Source organism: Miniopterus schreibersii, assembly GCF_964146895.1.
Source record: "Miniopterus schreibersii genome assembly, chromosome: 5".
In the NCBI taxonomy this organism is placed as follows: Eukaryota; Metazoa; Chordata; class Mammalia; order Chiroptera; family Miniopteridae; genus Miniopterus; species Miniopterus schreibersii.
Genome location: NC_138106.1, coordinates 33073769 through 33093213, shown reverse-complemented (window position 1 = coordinate 33093213; position 19445 = coordinate 33073769). Strand labels below are relative to the sequence as shown.

Genomic DNA, 19445 nt, shown 5'->3' with positions numbered 1-19445 from the left:
TCAGGGTGGGGACACTAAAAATGAGATAGGTTCTAAGCTGGGGTGTATAAGCTGTAACAAACCAAAAACACAACACCTAACCTGTGTGATGATCACTTCTCACACACCTGACCTCAGTAGTAACATAGGAAAATGAAAATAGCATCAATGGTTAGGACAGGAAGGGACTTCTGAGTTTATCTGGTCTAACCCACTCATTTTAAAGACAAAGGCCCAGAGAGGTAAGTGACTTGACCGCATCACTGAGAGGCGGAGTCAGGCTGCAAACCCAGGAGCCACTCACAGGGGAACATCAGGCACATTCTCTTGTAGGTGGGAGAAAACGGTTAAGTTAAAATACTGAAGCAATGCTGATGTGAAATGGCATTTAAATGCGATTCTTCCAATAGTCCTTTCTGCATACTTTTTTCCCTTTAAAAAAAAATACCCCAATTTGCACCAAAATGGACTTCTGATTAGTTATATGGACATTTAGATCAACTGACAAAATAAAAACTTTGATACATTATATTTTCCAAAGACACATTCATTGGGATTTTACACAAATGGGTATCAAAAGATATTTACAGGAAAAAGGGCTCTCTTTCACACACACACCCACACGCAGTAAGAATTCACAATTATACCACCACGCCTCACACAGAGCACTCCTAACAGGCTGATAGTCAACTGACAAAATCCACACATTATTCCAGTTTCCAGTTACAAATAACCTCATGTACATACAGGTGTAAAGCTAAGCAGCGTGTTCCAGACTTTTATTCCAGGGAAACCTGCCTTATAATATATTAAGGAATACATATAAATACATTTTTAAGCAAGAAAGAGACCCATTATTTGCTCCAGTTTTCCCCTAATTCTCCATCTGAAATAAAGAATAGCACATGTACAAAACTTTGCTTTGTAGAAATAGCCCTTTGTTTTTTGAGGCAGAAAGGCAGCCATGTTACACTTTTTTACAATATGTTTAGGCATCAAAAGGGCTAAATTTATTTTTCTACGTAATTAAATATTGTATCGCCTATAATTGTCTATTCTGATTGTATACCATTCATTTTGCAAAGTTTTATTATAAAATTTTTATTTTGCTCAAAATACACATGCTATCTTTGTCCACATTTCAATCCAAATCCCCAATCACTGCCCCCTCCCAAAAAAGGCCTTTGCTTCGTAATAGCACTGAAAACGGGTCATTTTTGATGTTCGGCATCAATGCTCTAGGATACTCCCTCAGCCCGAAGGAGACCAGACTTTGTAAGGCCGCTTGGCGTGGGGATTTCTACAGGAGTCAAGGGCTTGCGTAACAGAGCGGGGCTGCCTTAGGATATCAGGGTCAGCACGAACATGTCACCCAGGTGGGCAGAGTTTATGGGGAATTACTGCACCGTGAGCTCCCTCCCCATGCCAATCTCATCTGTTCCCAAACTGAAGAAAACGTCGGATGAGAGAGGGAGGGATTATACTCTACGAGGACCCCCCACGGCACCACTGCTGCTCTTGAAAGGTTCATCCTATCCAATCGCACCATGTCTTCGAAGCGCAGTTGGAAAAAGACAGCAGGTGTCACCACACCATTGTGCAGACAAATGTGAGGCACGGGGCGGAGGAAGGACTTGCCCAACCAGGGGCAGCACCGAGGTCTCCGGGCCACATCCTGGGGCTCTGTGCCCTGTGCTCACGGGGCATAACTGATCTCGCATGTGACAGGCCCCATCATAACCAGAATCCTGATCATTCCCAGCTCCCCAGGTCATAACCGACCGTCTATGCTGTATTTCACCCAACCGGTTCTATTTTATTTTTCTACACCTTCTAGAAAGATCCTTTCTACCAATCAAATGCATGTCAAGTGGACAGCAAGAGATCCTTTCTCATTTGACTGAATAACCTGAAATAGAAACTCCAGAGAGGCCGGGATTTGGTACAGAGCAGCAGGAGAATTCTAGAGCACTATCCTTCCACTTTTTTATCACATCTGAAATTCGGATCGAATCCTAGGCTGCAACGAATGTGCTGAAGTGCCAAGTGGAAACGATGGTCTTTCATTACATGTATGCCAAGCTTCTTTGCATCTGAAACCCTTGAAGCGCCCAAGATCGCATTGGTGGTGGTGGCAGCAGATAAGGGGTGAAGGCGAGTCAGCGGCTGATCAGCCCCGAAAGGGCAGAGGTGAGACTCTGGCCCCAGAAAATGCAGAAACGGAGGCAGGTAAAGAGCTCAGGGACAAGAAACTCACACACAAATTTGGGGCACTTAACATGATTCCTAGGAGATGTCATGGGTTAGGGTAAGAAGCGACCCGCTAAAAATACACACTAACCTTTACGGGGAAGGGCCACCGGGACACAGAATCCATCCCCCTTTGGCAAAGAACAACGCTGGGCTGCCGCGGGCATCCGGCACCTGGCCTCCGCCACCAAATGTCACACACCCAGGCGAGTTCTTGACAGCGCCTCAAGGGACAACTCAGCCCTTTTTACGCCTGAAAATGTTAGTGGGGAACTACTTTTTTAAACTGTTCCTGAGTCATAGTTTCTTTAAACGATGGGTTGCCCTTCCCAGCTGTGCCGAACGCCAACTGGCCTAACCTTCGAAACCAGCCCGTCACAGGTCTCCTCGTCGGCTCTAAAGGTCGCAACACTCGGTCTCATTCTCGCAACATTCGCACAATTATATTCTGAATTCGGATGTGATTAAATTAAAAATATTCCATTGCAGATGCTCTAATCTACTATACATGGATAGATCAGAAATTAATTATTGTATTGAATGAAAAAATGTCACAGGTAAAGCCCAGCCCAGTGACTGATTTTCGAGATGAAACAAAAGCGGGCTTTTCATTTATTGTGGGTGAGGCCACACCGCTGACCCCCAAAGCCAAACAGAGGGCTGGTGGCACATTCCTGTCTTTGACGTGCCAGTGGCAGGTTCCCCACCAGCAGGAGGAGTACTTTCCTGTTTTTAATCATTCTCTCCTTGAACAGTTATAAAAAGAAAAACTATCTACAGTAGTGTATCATCACTAATAGAAATGTCTTCCCAGTTCTATTCCAGAAGGCGTCAAATGATGTTCTTTAAATAAACTATAAATACCCCCATGTGTTCCTTCATGTCTGGCTGTCCCAACTTCTTTTTTCTTTTTTTTTCTTTTTTTTTTTTTTTTTGGCAAATTAAAAAGGCGCATGGCTTCTCGCCGATTTGCACGTCTGAGGTTTAGCTTGGTATCCTGCGGTAAAAGTACATGTAGCCCAGGTCTTTAGGGGGCCTTTCTGAGGCACACACTTTGTGGTCATTGTAGATCACCCATCTGAAAACAGAAGACAGAAGCATTTAATGGATTGAAGTCAGTTCCAGGAAACTTTGCAGAAGACGAGTTACTGAGTCTTACTTAAGAGAAGATGTTTTATGGTAACCCCACTCAAGTTTGTTGTATAAAAAGGAACAGAATGTGGGAGGGAAATTACAGTTGCTTTTTTATTCTCGAGCTCAATCAAAAAGTTGTTACTAAAAGGGCCTCCAAACATTTTAAACCCTTTGATCTCATCATTCTTTTTGCAGAAATGCATAAATGACTTCAAAAACTGAGTCAAAGAATTCTGTACAACAGTGTTTGTTTCAACCTTAGGTATAACACTAACTAAAAATCAGAAGTAAACAGCCAGACAGTAAACTAACATACAACTATTAAAATGTCTTCAAAGAATATTTGTTAAATTCAGAAAATAACCACAATATAATATGAGGTGACAAAAGGCAGATTACAAAATTACATGTGCTGTGTACATTAAGTTTTTGGAAAAGTTGTAAATACATATATATATTTACATGTAGGGTGTGTGTATATAGACTTCCACACCCTCTCCCAATGAAAACAATAAAACAAAGAGAAATATATCCAAATGCAGACAGGGCTGGGGTGGGGTAGAAGGGGTCAAGGGGGACATCTGTAATACTTTTAACAATAAAGATAAATTTAGAAAAAACAAATATAGATGATGATTATCTCTAGGCTTCCAGGTGACATATTTTTGTATGTTTTTATATTTTACCAACTTCTTATGATGAACTTTATTGCTTTTTAAATTATAATTAAACTATTTCTCTTAAGTATTTTTTAAAAAACTATCAGGTTTGGTAATAAAAAGAATTCACTATAAATCAAGTCCCTGTGCTTAACTATTTTATGAATCTAGTGAAGACAAGACTAAAAGATACACCAAAACGGAACACAGTCAAGTGCTGGGTGGGGACTGGTCACTCCTGCAGTGCGAGGCATGAGTGAGAGGTCAACATCCTACAGGAGAGGCCAAGGTCACGTGCTTCTTCAGTGCCCACAGAGCCCAAGCACTGTCTCGAGCAGGGTGCCCACCCCCAGGCCACTCAGTGGGGAGCTCCAGGGGGGCCTGCAGGGACCTGGCCCAGGGAGAAGGTTCTGAAGATGGGTGCAGCCTTATATCCCAATCTGTATTGTTCCCAGTTCACCACACACCTAACAATTCTACTTAACAAGCCAAGAAGCCTACTGCAAAGTGCAATAAAGCAAGACACTGACTGTTCAAGGTTGCCAGATAAAACACAGGGTACCCCGTGAAATTTGAATATCAGGTAAGCAACAAATTATTTTTTAGTGTAAGTATCTCTCATGCAATACTTGAGACATAATTATACCAAAGAGTTTTTCGCTGTTTATCTGAAATTCAAATTTAATAGGGCATCTGGTTTTCCTTTTTTGTTGGCTTAAGGCAATCCTATGGAGGTTCCCAATATAACATACATTCTGCTGTAGGATGCATCTTTATTTTGGAAAGTTACCTTGATATGGTGGCATGATGGTTGAGGGTGGCTTTGAATACCAGCTCTGACACAGCTACTTACTAGCTAAAATCAATCTATTCAGACTCCCTGAACCTCAGTGTCTTGGTATGTAAATGGCTTTAAGACCATTGTGAAAACCAAATGAAATAATACATGAAACACCTAGTACAGTGCCTAGCACACAGCAGGAGCTCAAAAAAACACAGATACCATTTACCTTCTAAAAAGACTCACCTTCCTTCCTTTTTGATATGGCAAACATAATGGCCACTCATTGTTGATGTTCCCATGTGACTGATGAATGCAAATAACTCATACACTATGAAAAAGGAAACAATTCAGTTACATGGCAGCATTTCTATAAACCAACAGCACTTCTGATCAGAGTTTAAAGCCAACAACTGTGTAACCCAGTAACTGTTTAAATTGAAAGACAAAGTCTACTTATCTTGTTAATCTGAAAACACGGCCACCCACACACCCACCCAAAGTGACACCAAATTCAACCTTCAAATTCATAACAAAGAGGGACATAAAAAAATCAATGTACAGCTGACATTGAATTCATATCTGGAAGGGTTTTAAAAACCCAACAGCACAGCCTTGTGGCAAGTTTGTGGGTTTAACAGAGTCGTTCTGGCTCCTTCACATTCAAGCAGCATGAGGGCAGAGGGGCTGTCCCATCTCTCCGGGCCCAATTCTTCACAAAGATGAAAAATCCACTCACTTCACGAGGTTGTACAATGCTTAAATGGGCAATTCAGAATGAAATGCCATACAAATGTCAGGGTAGTAGGGAACACAGCAGATAGCTGCTGTCATTCATAGGAAGGGACAATGCTTCGGAATACACTTCTTGTGATTTCTGACTTGCTCGTAATTATGAACTACATGGGGCTGAAATTCAGGCTTCATGCTTTCTGAACAAGGAGGTGTTTATTCTCTGCCAAGGACTCCTGCCACGCAGCACAGGATTCTGTATCAAATCCACGTTGAATGAATTTCAGCTTCTGCTCCCCTGGCCAAACCCAGACCTACAGAACACAGAGTGGCCTCCACGGACAAGTACCAGTCCACTCCGGAAACTGTTACAGATTACAGCGAGACGGGTACAGAAATGGAGTGTTGACACACTTTTATAAGGATCTGAGGATATTCATGTCTGTTGAATCTAATAAGGAAAAGCTGGGCTGGCATAGTGACTTCCCTAGTACTCAATCTTTATTGAATTTTTCCAAGTATTGGTTCTAGACAGACCTTTTCTCTCCCCCTCCCTCCCCCATTCCTTCCTTCCCTCCCTCCCTCTCTCTCTCCCCCCTTCTCCCCCTCTCTCCCTCTCTTGCTGCTCACCCATGCCCCTCCCTTACTAAGCCTCGCATCCCCACTCATCTTATTCATCACACACAACTGATCACCTCCTTCTTCCTCAAGTATTTGCCCCCAGGATACAACCCTGTCTCGGTTATCCAGCTGCCTCACTGGCTCCTCATCTCCCTGACCTTGCAACATTGATGGCTTGGGGCTCGGACATCAGACCTTTCTTTTCACCATCCTGACTGATCTCATCCAGTCTCATGGCATTAAATGGAATTATTTTCTTAATTTCCGGAATATTCATTGCTAATGTATAGAAATACAATTGAATTCTGTATATTGATCTTGTTCCTACAAACTTGCTGAACCCATTTATTTGTTCTAATAGTTTTTTAGCAAGGCTCCTTAGGATTTTCTACATACAAAATTATGTTATCTGCAAATAGAGACAGTTTTACTTCCTCCTTGTTAATCTGGATGTTTTGCATTTCTTTCTCTGGCCTCACTGCCTTGGCTAGAGCCTGCTGGTAAATGCTAAATGGAAGTGGCGAGAGTGTACATCCCTGCCTTGTCCCTCATCTTAGGAGAAAAGCAGAGTCCCCACATTAGGTAGGGTGTGACCTGTAGACGCTTTTTACCCAGCTGAGGAAGTTCCCTTTCATTCCTATTTGTTGAATACTCTCTCCTCAGCCTTATCTGTCTCCGTCAATGGTGATTCCACTCTTCCAATGCCTGAGGACAAAACCTTTTTCTTTTTTTTAAATATATCTTTATTGATTTCAGAGAGAGGAAGGGAGAGGGAGAGAGAGAGATAGAAACATCAATGATGAGAGAGTCATTGATCGGCTGCCTCCTGCACGCCCCCCACTGGGGATCAAACCCGCAACCCGGGCATGTGCCCTGACCAGGAATCGAACCCCGATCGCCTGGATCCTAGGCTGATGCTCAACCGCTGAGCCACGCCCAGCCAGGCCTAAGGACAAAATCTTGACTTCTCTCTCTCACTTTACACACCCCCAATCCATCAGCAAATTCTGTCAACATTTCCTTCAAGATATATCCAGAATCCAACCACTTCTTACCACCTCCACTAGTAATCCCTGTCCTCCAAAACAGTGACTTCAATAATTGATCAGCGTATTGAAATGGGCACTTCCCACCATAAGCCAGGGTGGCATCAGTGAAACATTGCTGAGGCGTCAACACAGACAATGGGCCGACAAAACAGACACAGAGAAAAGAATAAACCCATACACCCAATACACTCAACATGTCATTAAGTCCCCAAAGGAATATTTCCCCTCTTGGGTTAGAAACAATTCACATGTTTACTCAGAATCATAAAAATAAATTAAAGGAAAAAATTAGCATAAATCTTAGTCCTACCATTAAAATTAACCATGTTCATCAATATAAGGACCCACCCCGTGCATTATTCAAGACCTTCTGCTAGGGGAAAAAAACACCAGCAAAAGACAGAATCACTCTCAACACATTTGCAAAAACTCAACAGGTGAAATAAAATCTCAATTAATCTTTGTTCCTAAAGAGAAAGTGAAAGTGAATAAACCAGAGGGGAAAGCTCCTGCTGATTCTTTTCAAGTTCCCAGAGAACCCCTTCTAAATAACAGCATTATGACACGCACTCCCCCCAAAATATACACACCCTATTTCAGGTAGATGGAAAAGGTCGTGTAAAGCAAGGTAAATCGTTTTAAAAATGTTGACTTCCAGCAGAGAAACTTTCAAAGTACTGGGAGTGGTGAAAAAAGCTGTCTACAGCACTGTGTCCAACATCCCCCTAAACAGCCAGAATTAAAGTGTCTGAAACTAGCATCCTTCCTCCCCACTTACCTCTCCCAACAAAACTTGTTCTCTTTTGAACTTAAGAAAATGTTCCCAACCTTTGTCATATGAAGAATTTTTTTAATGTCAAAAATGTATTATCCCCACCCCTACCCAGAGCTACTGTACTCTGAGTTTATCCCTTGAGAAAGCACTGTCAGAGAATACAGACATGAAACTTGGCAAGTAGAAGAGCAGACAGCATGCCCTCTGGTGTCATATGGAGGCATGGCCTCCCCAGGGATGTCTAGGGTAGGGACCAGCATACCACGATGGCCACAGGCCAAATCCCGCCCACAGCCTATTTTTGTACTGCCAAGGAGAAAGGGAAGGAGGGGAACAAAAATTCGAGACGGCATGTGAATGGCTCACACAGCCTAAAACTACAGGTTTGCTAGCCCTCGTCCGGGGAAAAGAACTGAGCTCATCTCACTGCTTACTACTGATTAAAGGTCCCAGAATTAATGAAGTTACTTAACTTGTAGACTTTTGTCTGGTAAAGAAACAAAAACATTTCTGTCCAGTGGAACATATAATCTCAAGGATTTATGGTCCTGGTAGACACTGATTTTATATCTAACTCAGCAATCAAATTATCTTTAAATACCTTAGCTTTTCAGATGCTTCTGAATCAGTAATAACATCTAACTGCTTCCCTCATGAATGAATGAGTCAGAGAAAAGCTGATATGTGTTCAGTTTATATGTACCTGAGTCGCAACTTGGTGGTTTTGAAAATCATAGTTCAACAACACATAATGAACAAAAGCAACTCTAGATTCCGGAGTGCAATTAAGTTAATTTATATTTTACAAACCATTGATCTGAAAAGCAGCAGTATCTCATAAGGGTTAGACACATGCGGCGGTCGACAGAGTGCTCAGAACACAGAAACACCAAGAGACTCCTTCAAACAGCCACCAAGGCCCCGGGGCCTCTGCAGCTTTCTGGCAAGAAACCCAAACTGAGTTTCCCAACTGAATCTTCCTAACTTGAATAATTTGTGTCATTACCCATCCCCAACTCCCTCTGTACAACAGAGGGGAAAACATCATCCCCAGCTGTCTAACATTTGACTCATAAACACTCTTTATCTGCAAATAACTTCGACCCCCAACAGCCTGACTTAGAGAACTCCCTGGGAAGCAAGAGGAGGAAGGTTTGGGTAAATCAGCGACAGGCAAACGCAGCTGTCTCTTGGCCCCCCCCCCCGCCCCCCGGAAAACCTCAGCTGCAGCAGAAGACGTCTGAACCACTCCAGCAATGAGGCTGAAGGAGCCAGAGCAAGTTTTGAGTAATCACAGCCTAATCACATTGTAATTACATTGGCAGTCAGTTCTTTTAAAAAAAAATTTTTTTTTTAATTAAATGCTCATTAAGTGCAACCCAGAAGCAGAAATGGTTTTGCAAATGGAAGAACCCCAGATAGGGCAGACTGAAAGCCTGATTTCCACCCTTTTGAAATGTTAAAAAACACAAGAGAAAAAGGTGCTAGCCCTAAAATGATGATAAATAGAGCCTTTTCAAAAATAGACTCCTGCTTCCATTCCAAGACAGAAAATCTGAAATAAGATGACTCAATAGGGGGTAAAGGAGAAAGTGCACAGGCTTCAAAATCAGACAGAGCTGAATTCCAAGCTGGTTCCACCACCAGAAGTGACTCAGCTTTTAGGAGCCACAGTCTGAAGACTCTGCTGCAAGGAGGGAGGAAATGCCTGGAGGATGCTTTCCATTAAGGCCAGCTACTAGTTCACCAAGTGTTAACAAGACTTTTAAGCAAATTAAACATTCTTTTAAGCAAATTAGGTAACACTTAAATAAAAGAATTCAATGTAATGGCATGACTTCTTCATGCAAAAAGGTGGCAATAGTGATTTTTAATTAACATATTCCCTAACGGAAGGATTTGATACAAGCGCTTATTCAATCCCTGCCCTTGTAAGAGTCACTTTTTTCCGATTCAAACACCAAACTTGTCGTTATTTTCAGCGTTAACCTGGTGTGGTCATGTCCCAATAGCCACTCTCCTCCTTCTTAAGGCGATAGTAACCTAATCTTGCTTTTAAGGTGTGTTTCTCTGATTTAAATGAAATGAGAACCACTTGGGGGGCTTGCTGAAACACAGGTGGCTGGGCAGCTCTCAGGGGTCCTAATCCAGTAGGTCTGGGTGGGGCCCAAGAATATGCATTTCTAACTAATTTACAAGTGATGCTGATTCTGCTGGTCCAGGAGCTCCTTTGAACTAGGGCTTGCAGGGGCCAACCCTTCCCTTCCCAGCTCACAAGCTAGGAAGGAAAATGCCTCCCTCCTCAGGCTCCATGTACGGGCCAGTGACCAGGGTGGGGTGGACACGTGCGTGAGTCTCAGATTCTCAGGACCTTTGCTGAGGGGACCTGGAAAGATACAGCTGCAGGAGGCACTGGCGGCCACCCTGTGATTATCAGGGAGAGCCTGCCTGGGACTGGAACCAACCCAGAGGAAGCAGAGACAAAAGGCACTTTCAGACAAAAGGGTTTCAGTCCCAGAGTCAAGTCCATGCCTGAGTCAAGTCTCACTGGGACTTTCCATCTTTTATGATACAATACTTCCCTTTCTCTTAGACAAGTATTGCTCAACACTCCTGCCACTTACTACAGAACCCCGAAAATTTTCTTGTTTTCTTTGTGTCTGTCTGTTTTGGCTCTCCATTTTGCTCCTAAATACCAATTACCCTTACCTTTAAATTGTCTTCAATACACCCCATGTTAAATATCTCAACCAATTCACCAAAGACCAAAAATATATGTTAAAAAGCCATACCTTGGGAATGTAAAGAGTCTACCTACTGTGGATGAAAAGGGGCCACATGGTAACCTGAGTAGCTCAGGGAAGGCTTGCATGGCAGCCTTGCAAACTCAGACCTAAAGTAACCACAAAGGGATGGTCTGAAATTAAAGTTCTTTTAACTAAAAAGCAGTTTATGGTGGGTAGTTATGTTCTATGCCAGTATCCTCCCTGACAAAGGTCAATCTTTACCTTAACTGAGCCCGTCTATTGTCTTTTTGCATCTACGATGACATATCGTTGTAATGTCAAAGTAATTTTCCTTTTTCCGGACCCCTCAAAGCACAGGCACCTCTCTGTTGAGACCACAAATCCCCTCACTGGTACTGAGTTAACTGTTGACTGTTAACTATCCTGCATCCAGCTAAGTAAAAGAAGTGTGTGTCCATCATTTCACTTTTATCCAATCCCAGAGGTTTCGCCACTTTGCTTTCTCCCGCCTCCCTAATCTATCACCAATGGATTTCATGTAACCACTTACGTCTCCTCCTTTGATTGTCATGTATAAAACAAGGTGCAGAGCTGCCATTCTCCGGAGCATTATCTCAATCCGTTGAGATTCTGCTTCTCAGCATGTCGACAGTTTGGCTCAAATAAACTCACAAAAGTTCTTCACAGGTTTGAATGTTTCTTACGTTAACACTACATAGAATATACATCTCTCCAAGTTAACCTATCGATTTAACGTAATTCTAATCAAATCCCTGCAGAATGGCCAATTATAAGATTGGGAACTTTCCCAAAGTCAGCAGTAACAATTTAGAAAATACAATGGGAAAATATTTGTATTCATAAGTAACACAGAAAATGGAATTGTGATGGGATGTTTATAAAGAAAACCATATAGCTTTTCAGGGGCTAGAGAAATGAAACATGAACCAAAGGAGAAGCACAACATGTTTCTGGTCAGAAAAACTCAGATATTGTAAAGGTGCCAGGTATTCCCAAACTAACAGATAATACATGAAACTCTCATACAAATCAATAAGAAAACAGCTGAACAACTCAATAAAAACAGGGAAATGGGCCAAAGGAAATAAAAGAGTGATTAACACAAGAAGAAGAGCAACCAGGCGATAAAGATATAAAAAATTATGAAGAGTGCTCAGCCCAATGGGAACAGGAGAGCCACCAGGCTGCATTTCTGGGGTAAGGTAATAATCTGTATTAAAACCTCAAAAACCTGCGGTTTTGGATGAAAAACTTCACTTCTAGAAATTTACCCTAAGGAAATAACCAAATAAGGGCCCGACAATGTTCATTACAGCTTTATTTTTAATAGAGAAGAAAGGAAAGGAGGAAACTTAAATGTGAGCGACTGTTTATTACCTGGATAGGGACTGAAAGAAGCATTTGCTGTACTTCTGTGAACAAAATTCATCCCTTAAGAAAATGTTTAAAAATCACTGCCATCCTCTTCTGAATAACTCTGTTACTTCAAACTTTCTGTAATCATCTTCCATTTAAATAATAACTAGGTAGCCTAAAATTAGGTATATAAATTAGGTACATCTAATCTACACAATGAAATGTTATTAATGCATATTCAATGATCTACACTTACATATATGGACACTCACAGGGGGAAAGCAGGTTTTAAAATAACATGTACAGAATAGAATTTATATTTTTTATAAATATACATATTTTGTACTCATTTTTCTAGGAAGGTCTGAAGAACATACACAAAACATTAACAATGGTTATGACTTGGGCAGTAGGACTGTTGAGTCATTTTTATTTTCCTCTTTTCAAATATCTGTATTTTATCAAGTTGCTAAAATTATTATATATCCGTTTAGTTATAAGAAAAAATAAACAATATAAATAATAAGTTGTTTAAAGGAAGAAGAGAGAAGTGACTGACATGAGTTCGGGTGCTCATGCGACAAAGCACAAGCAGCACCCTTCTGCCCCGAGCTGTGAGCCGCGTAACAACCAGGACGCCAACTCCCCCAGGGCACGCGGGGGACAAGCGAAAGCACTAGCCTGCGGCCGCCTCCTGGCGTTCACAGAATTCTTCAGTCAGTCAGTCATTTGCCGGTCACCTCCCCGGGCCAGGCACAGTGCTGGAAAGGCTACTTTAAACACATGGCCCGGCGGGCGTGGCTCAGCGGCTGAGCATCCACCTAGGATCCAGGAGATCGGGGTTCAATTCCCGGTCAGGGCACGTGCCCGGGTTGCGGGCTCGATCCCCTCGATCCCCTCGATCCCCAGTCAGGGGCGTGCAGGAGGCAGCCAATCAATGACTCTCTCACTGATGTTTCTATCTCTCTCTCTCCTTCTCCCTTCCTCTCTCTGAAATCAATAAAGATATATTTAAAACACACACACAAAAAGAAAAAACATCTGGGAAGGGGATAGGAGGGTAGTAAAGGGCAAAGGGGGCCAAGTACATGGTGACAGAAGATGATGTGACTGGATGGTGGGCACACAATGCAATACACAGATCATGTATCACAGAAATGAACACTTGAAACCTATATGATCCTATTAACCAATGTCACCCGAATAAATTTAATTTAAAAATAAATAAATAAATAAATACATCTGTTCAGAGGCAAAACGCATTTGTTGAGTTAGGGTGGTTTATGTGTGTTAGTTTTTCATAATTACAATTTTCACTTACTACTGCCGTGAGATTCTGCACATCCCATAAGTGACTTCTCATGGAGCATCACTGTCTCTTTCTCCACCCCCACCTACAAGTGCCCTAAATTTGGGGGCAAGGAGGAGTAAGGTCACAGAGTTAGACCCATAGTGCCTTTAAATTAAAGGATGCTTGAAAGCATCACGTCATGACACTCTATTCAAAGAGGCAACTCAAAAACCAGCAGTGCCAGGAACATGTGCAGATCACTCTGCGTTCAACAAGCCCAAGGAGAGGATGGGGCTGTTCAGATCAGTAGCGGTCGTCTTTGAGAGAGTGGCTGGGGTCCCTCCGGGCTCCATCAGAAGACGGAGCACCCTACTGATCAGACTCTCCCTCCCTCTGCAGCCAAATACCCTGGCAGCTTCCCGGTGGCCCGTCTCGTGGTTTGGGCCTTCTGTGAGAAGCCTCACGGACGCCCGTTACAGAAAGCCAAGGAAGCAGCGAGCCCGCAGACATGTAACACCTCATAAATCCTGCTCATGAATTATTGAGTAACTTGTCCATTACAGGTTTTAATATTTTAGGCAAACCACTGATTTCTAGAAGTAATACAAGATCCTTTACATGAATATAGAAGTTAGGAAAACTCTATCTCACCCTTTTCTTACCTAGACAGGATAAAAAAAGTTTTAGTGAAGAAATTCCCATTTTATATAAAAGAAGAAAGGTTCCCTCCCACCCCCCTCTCTAGAGCTAGATCAACACAAACATGTTAGGTCTGGTAAGACCATTAATAAGTAGAGCTGCAGCTACCTATGATAGGAACGAACACTACTAGTGTAAATTTAATTAAATACAATTATTTTTTACTTGCTACTTTCTATGTGCTAGACACTATGAGCTTTATAAAAGAGAAATGCCTTCTGTCCTCCACAGCTTCCAGTCAAATAGGAGACACAGATATGGACACAGATAATTTCATTTCAAGATGAGTTTGATACCTCTAATAACAGAGGAACAAATACTGCATTATAGTGGCTCCAGGCACAGGCTCTGGAGGCAGGCTGCCTGGGGTGGAGTTCTGGTTCTACCCATCACTAGCTATGTGACCTTGGCAATTAACCTTCTTTACCTCAGTTTCTTCGTCTATAAAAGCTATCTTGTAGGATTATTGTGAAGGCGGCACGAATGGAAGTGTTATTAACATTGGTATAATTATTATGAGCATATGAGGTAAGGATGGACTGACTGACAAGGGCCTGGGAAAGCCCTCCAGAGAAATGGAATCTGTGGCCAAGTTCTGCATCACGGTAAGGGTTTTAGTGTGCAGTGATAGGAGAGAAGGGCACTTCACAATTAATGATTAGCCTGAGCAAAGCCTGGAAGTAGCAAGACCGGGGTCAATGATAGCTAAGTGGGCTGACGCTGTGGCTACAGGACCAAGCATCTGAACTGTGGGGGACATGGGGGGGATAGGGAGGGAGGCAAAAGAAATGACACTGAGAGAAGGCAGGCTGACATGTGACTGGAAGAGATGATAAATGCCAGGATTATTCTGTAGCAAACAGTCCAAGAAGCAGGGTATCAGTGATAAAGAACACGGATTCTGGGTTTGAATCTTGGCTCCACCTCTTGAGAGTTGTATAACCTTGGAGAAGATACCTCATCTTTCTGTACCTCTGTTTCCTCACTTGTAAAACGAGTGTGTTGAGGATTAAATGACTGTATATATGTGATGTATTTAGTAGAGTGCCTGGCACACAGTGACATTCATAAGTGTTTGCTCTTAAAAGGTAGAACACTGGCTTATGGCACCTCTTTCTGCCACCCTGACAGACCTGCAGAAAATTATCAGCCACTGCTATGGGCAATGACAGGTGTAAGGCTGCTTTTCGACTGTTCAAAAATACCACGTGAAATAAATGTTCTCTTTTAGACACAAGACTCCCATAGCCCATGAAAAAATGTTATCTCACAGGACAGACAAAGACAAAGCTGGCGCTAAACGTAAGCATACACACTACTAGGTGGCATGACTCTGAGTTCGTCCAAGACTTTATCAGATCACTGTGGCAATGCAAAGTGGCAGAATGCACCATTTAGGAGAACATGAGATCTGTGCTCACTTTTGAATGATGGCAAAGGTTTTAATGTGAGTGGTGGGAGGGAAGGGCACGAGCTAAGAGTATAGTCACAATTGGTCAGACAATCCCTCGGCAAGAACTTACTTCCAGATCCATCCTTGACTCTAGGTCCTTCAGGCTTGGCTTCGGAAATCACATTTGCATTGGCGTTATTTTCCATCTCGATCACAAAGTCACTGTCCTCCTCAAACTCAGGGTGGCTAAAGATCCAATCCAGTGCTCTCTCCAGGTTACTGTTCTAATAAGATAAAACATTTTTACAATGTATGTGGTCTCCAGGCGTCATTATATCCTGACCATTTGAACCGGGATGTCAAGCAGCTAGGGCAGGAGCCTGAATCCATTAGTCCTAAGTGTTTTCTGAGTAAGAAGCTCTGACTCTGCATATAAAATGCACCTGGCATTCTGCAAGCCTCCCAACTGAGATCTGAAACTAGATTCACTGGAAAGCAGTGAGCAGCAGATCAGCATTCCAAAGCCATGCTGGTCTTTGCTCAGCATTTCTGTAGGCTGATGCTGATAATGACAGGGTGCAGAATGCCAAAAAGTATGGCATTTGTCTGGGCACAGCCCTTCTAAGGCCATAATAATTGCACACACTACATTCTCTACCAACTGTATTTTCTGCAGATAACCATGCCAGGTAAAAGGGTGCCAATGTAAGTACTATATTAATGTCTTCTCTCCCCAAACGCTGGCACAATGGTTGAACTGCAGTAGAGACTAAATTAATGCCTTGATTAATGATGATAACACTGGTTAGTTAAGTTAAATTGTTTTAAACAAGCCTCCATACAGTTCAAACCAATTGACCAGAAAAACATATCCTTCTCCCTGTTTGATATTACTGGGGAGGTAAAACGTTTATTTAGACATAGAATCTCCAATGAAAGAGCCAAGCAAGTAAAATAAATAAGACATATGCAGGTACACCTAGTGAAACAAACGCTAACTGAGATATTTCAGTCGAGAACCATGGGACCTCAGCAATGCACCCCAGCGGGGAACCAGTCAGGATAGGCAAGAAGGCATCGGTAGCAGACAGCCACTCAAAAATGGAATATAGTGTGGCAAGGAAAGATGGGTTAAAACACACACACACACACACAAAAGTACTTTCCCTCAATATTAAACAGAGATCTGCACTACAAAAGGAAGGCTTCTATCTATCCTCTAGCTTCACGGTGCCTGCTCTCCTGACAATATCGGAAAATTCATAAACACCGAAAGAACCTTCTCTTTTTGCAGAGAGACACAGAAGCAGAGAATTCCAAGGGGCCGTTCAGTCTTCACTGAGGACTTTTGGTACCAAGGTCTTGGTATCAGCAAAGGATAATTTCTCCTAAAGAACTGCCTTACTGAACACAGAATCTTGTGCATCCCTCTTTGCTCTAAGGCCACAGGACACTCCAAGTCAAGTCTCTGGTCCTCTGTTAATAACATTAAGATGATATGGAATTTCTTTCAGTTTGGTGATCTTGCCCCAGCTGTATTAGCTCCCTATTTTTCTCTTATCTCCCTAGTTTTAAACTCTTATGATTCCCTCATTCATTTATTTGAATTTTATATATACTGTATGCAAATAAATCTCCATGAGCCATGGTGGGGTACAGAGTGAGACAAACATGACCCCAAACGATCAAAGAACATTGGAAAGTCTTAATTCCTACTGACAACATACAAACCACCCCAATAATCCAACACACAGTCTCTTACACTTACCGTTGCTCGTAGCGCCTGAATGGCCTGATTCCGATGGAATCCCATGGAGGTAATGATAGATACAGTCTCCTCCGGAGGCTGGTTATCCAACCCAGTAGCACCAAAAACAGAGGCTCCAGCAGAAGCTGCTCCTCCATAACCAGGCAACATCAATGGTTCGGCAAAATCTGGGGAAAATAATCACACTCAGACCTTTTTCTTTTTTTGGTCTTAAACACCACTTCAAAGTCAAGAAGGAAAAATACCTACAAAGTTACAATAATCAAGACAATCAATACTAGTATAAAGATAAACATATAGATCGATTGAATAGAATTAAGAGTCTAGAAATAAGCCCATATATCCATGGTCAAATGATTTTCAACAAGCCTACCAAGACCATTCAATGGAGAGAGGACAGTCTTCTCAACAAATGGTGCTCAATTTCATATCCACATGCAAAAGAGTAAAGGTGGGCCTCTAGCTCACACTATAAACAGAAAGTAACTCAAAATGGATCACTGACCTAGTAAGAGCTAAAACTACAAAACTTTTAGAAGAAAGCATATGAGTAAATCTTTGTGAGCTTGGGCTGGGTAACGGTTTCTTAGATACAACACCAAAAGCACAAGTGACAAAAGAAAAAAATAATAAATTATACTTCATCAAAATTAAAAACTTTTGTGCTTTCAAAGATGACATCAAGAAAGTGAGAAGACAACCCAAAGAATGGAAGAAAATATTTCCAAATCCCATATCTAAGGCATTTCTATTCAGCACACAAAGAGAACTATCAGAACTCAACAATAAAAGACAAATAACCTCATTAAAAAGGATTTGAAGAGACATTTCTCCAAAGATATATGAATGACCAATAATAAGAAAAGATGTTCTACATCATTAGTCATTAGGGAAATGCAAATCAAGACCACATGAGATACCACTTCCCATCCACTGGAACAGCTATAATAAAAGCAATAATACCAAGGTTGGTGAGGATACGGAGAAACTGAAGCCCTCAGAAACTGCTGGTGGGATGTAAAATGGTGCAGCCACTGTTGAAAACAATTTTGTAGTTCCTCAAAAAGTTAAATAGAGAGTCACCATAGGACACTGCAACTCCACTTGAGAGAAATGAAAACTGTACACAAAATATTTATAGTCACGTTATTCACAATAGCCAAAAAGTAGAAACAACCCAAGTGGCCATCAACTGATAAAAGGATAAATAAAACGCAGTGTGTTCATACAGTAAAATATTATTCAGTCATAAGCAGGAATGAAGCACTGATATATAGATGAACCTTGAAAGCATTATGCTAAGGGAGGGAAACCAGACTCGAAAGATCTTGTTTTGCAGGGTTCCATCTGTATGAAATGTCCAAATTGGGCAAATCCATAGAGCCAGAAAGTAGACTAGCAGTTGCCAGGGGCTAGGAAGAGCTGGGAGATGGAAAGTGACTCCTCATGTGTACAAGGCTTCTTTTCAGGCGAGAAAAATACTCAAAACTTAGATAGTGGTGAGAGTTGTACAACTCTGTAAGTTTACTAAAAACCATTGAAATGTACACTGTAAATTATCTTAACAGAGAAGAGTAAAAGCTAACTAAACAGACCCCATGTCTTCATGCACATTTTTCTATTTCAAGTCCTCATTCCTCCTAGCTGGAAGTATATCCCACATCTTTCCAGTGGTCTTTTTGCCACTTTAAAGGCTGAATTATCTCTCAACCAAGCTATTATTTTTAAAAAAGAGGAAAGGCAAACCCTGTGATTTTGCTCCACAGGCAAACGTACCCCCCTCCCCCATTCACACACACACACTGCAGCAGACTGTGAGCTAAAAAGTCATTTTGGGGACAGATCCAGAAGACATGGAAGGACCATGGCTCAGCATCACTGAAGACTGCATCAGACTGCAAGACCATTCCATTTTCCGACTACCTACCTGGCTCTTCCATGTGAATAATGATCCAGTTGAAGGCCACCTCGGCTCCCATATTTCCAGTGAAGTACACAGCCTTCCGACACGCTTCCAGAGGGAAGCCCATCTCGGCCAGCTGCATCACCGACGACTCATCAATGTCCGAGGCTACAGAGCACAATAGGACATTCTGAGGTCAGAAGGTAAACTCCCTCCCTGTCTTAGCTTCTCTTCACCCTTTTATCCACCTGCTACCCAAAGAAAGTGCTATTTTGTTAGGTGTACAA

The 19445-nt window shown here is 42.1% G+C and overlaps 1 protein-coding gene across 1 annotated transcript in view; it reads right to left on the bottom strand.

Moving 5' to 3' along the window:
- Positions 1-2823: 2823 nt before the first annotated feature.
- USP13 (ubiquitin specific peptidase 13) overlaps positions 2824-19445 on the bottom strand; it is an 87175-nt gene continuing 70553 nt past the window's right edge. Inside the window, exons 17-21 of the mRNA XM_081139388.1 lie at positions 19183-19326; positions 17256-17422; positions 15618-15771; positions 5050-5134; positions 2824-3307 (exon numbers count right to left, since the gene is read on the bottom strand). Of these exons, the coding sequence (XP_080995514.1) occupies positions 3214-3307; positions 5050-5134; positions 15618-15771; positions 17256-17422; positions 19183-19326 (644 nt within the window). The 3' untranslated portion in view covers positions 2824-3213. The remainder of the gene's footprint in view (positions 3308-5049; positions 5135-15617; positions 15772-17255; positions 17423-19182; positions 19327-19445) is intronic.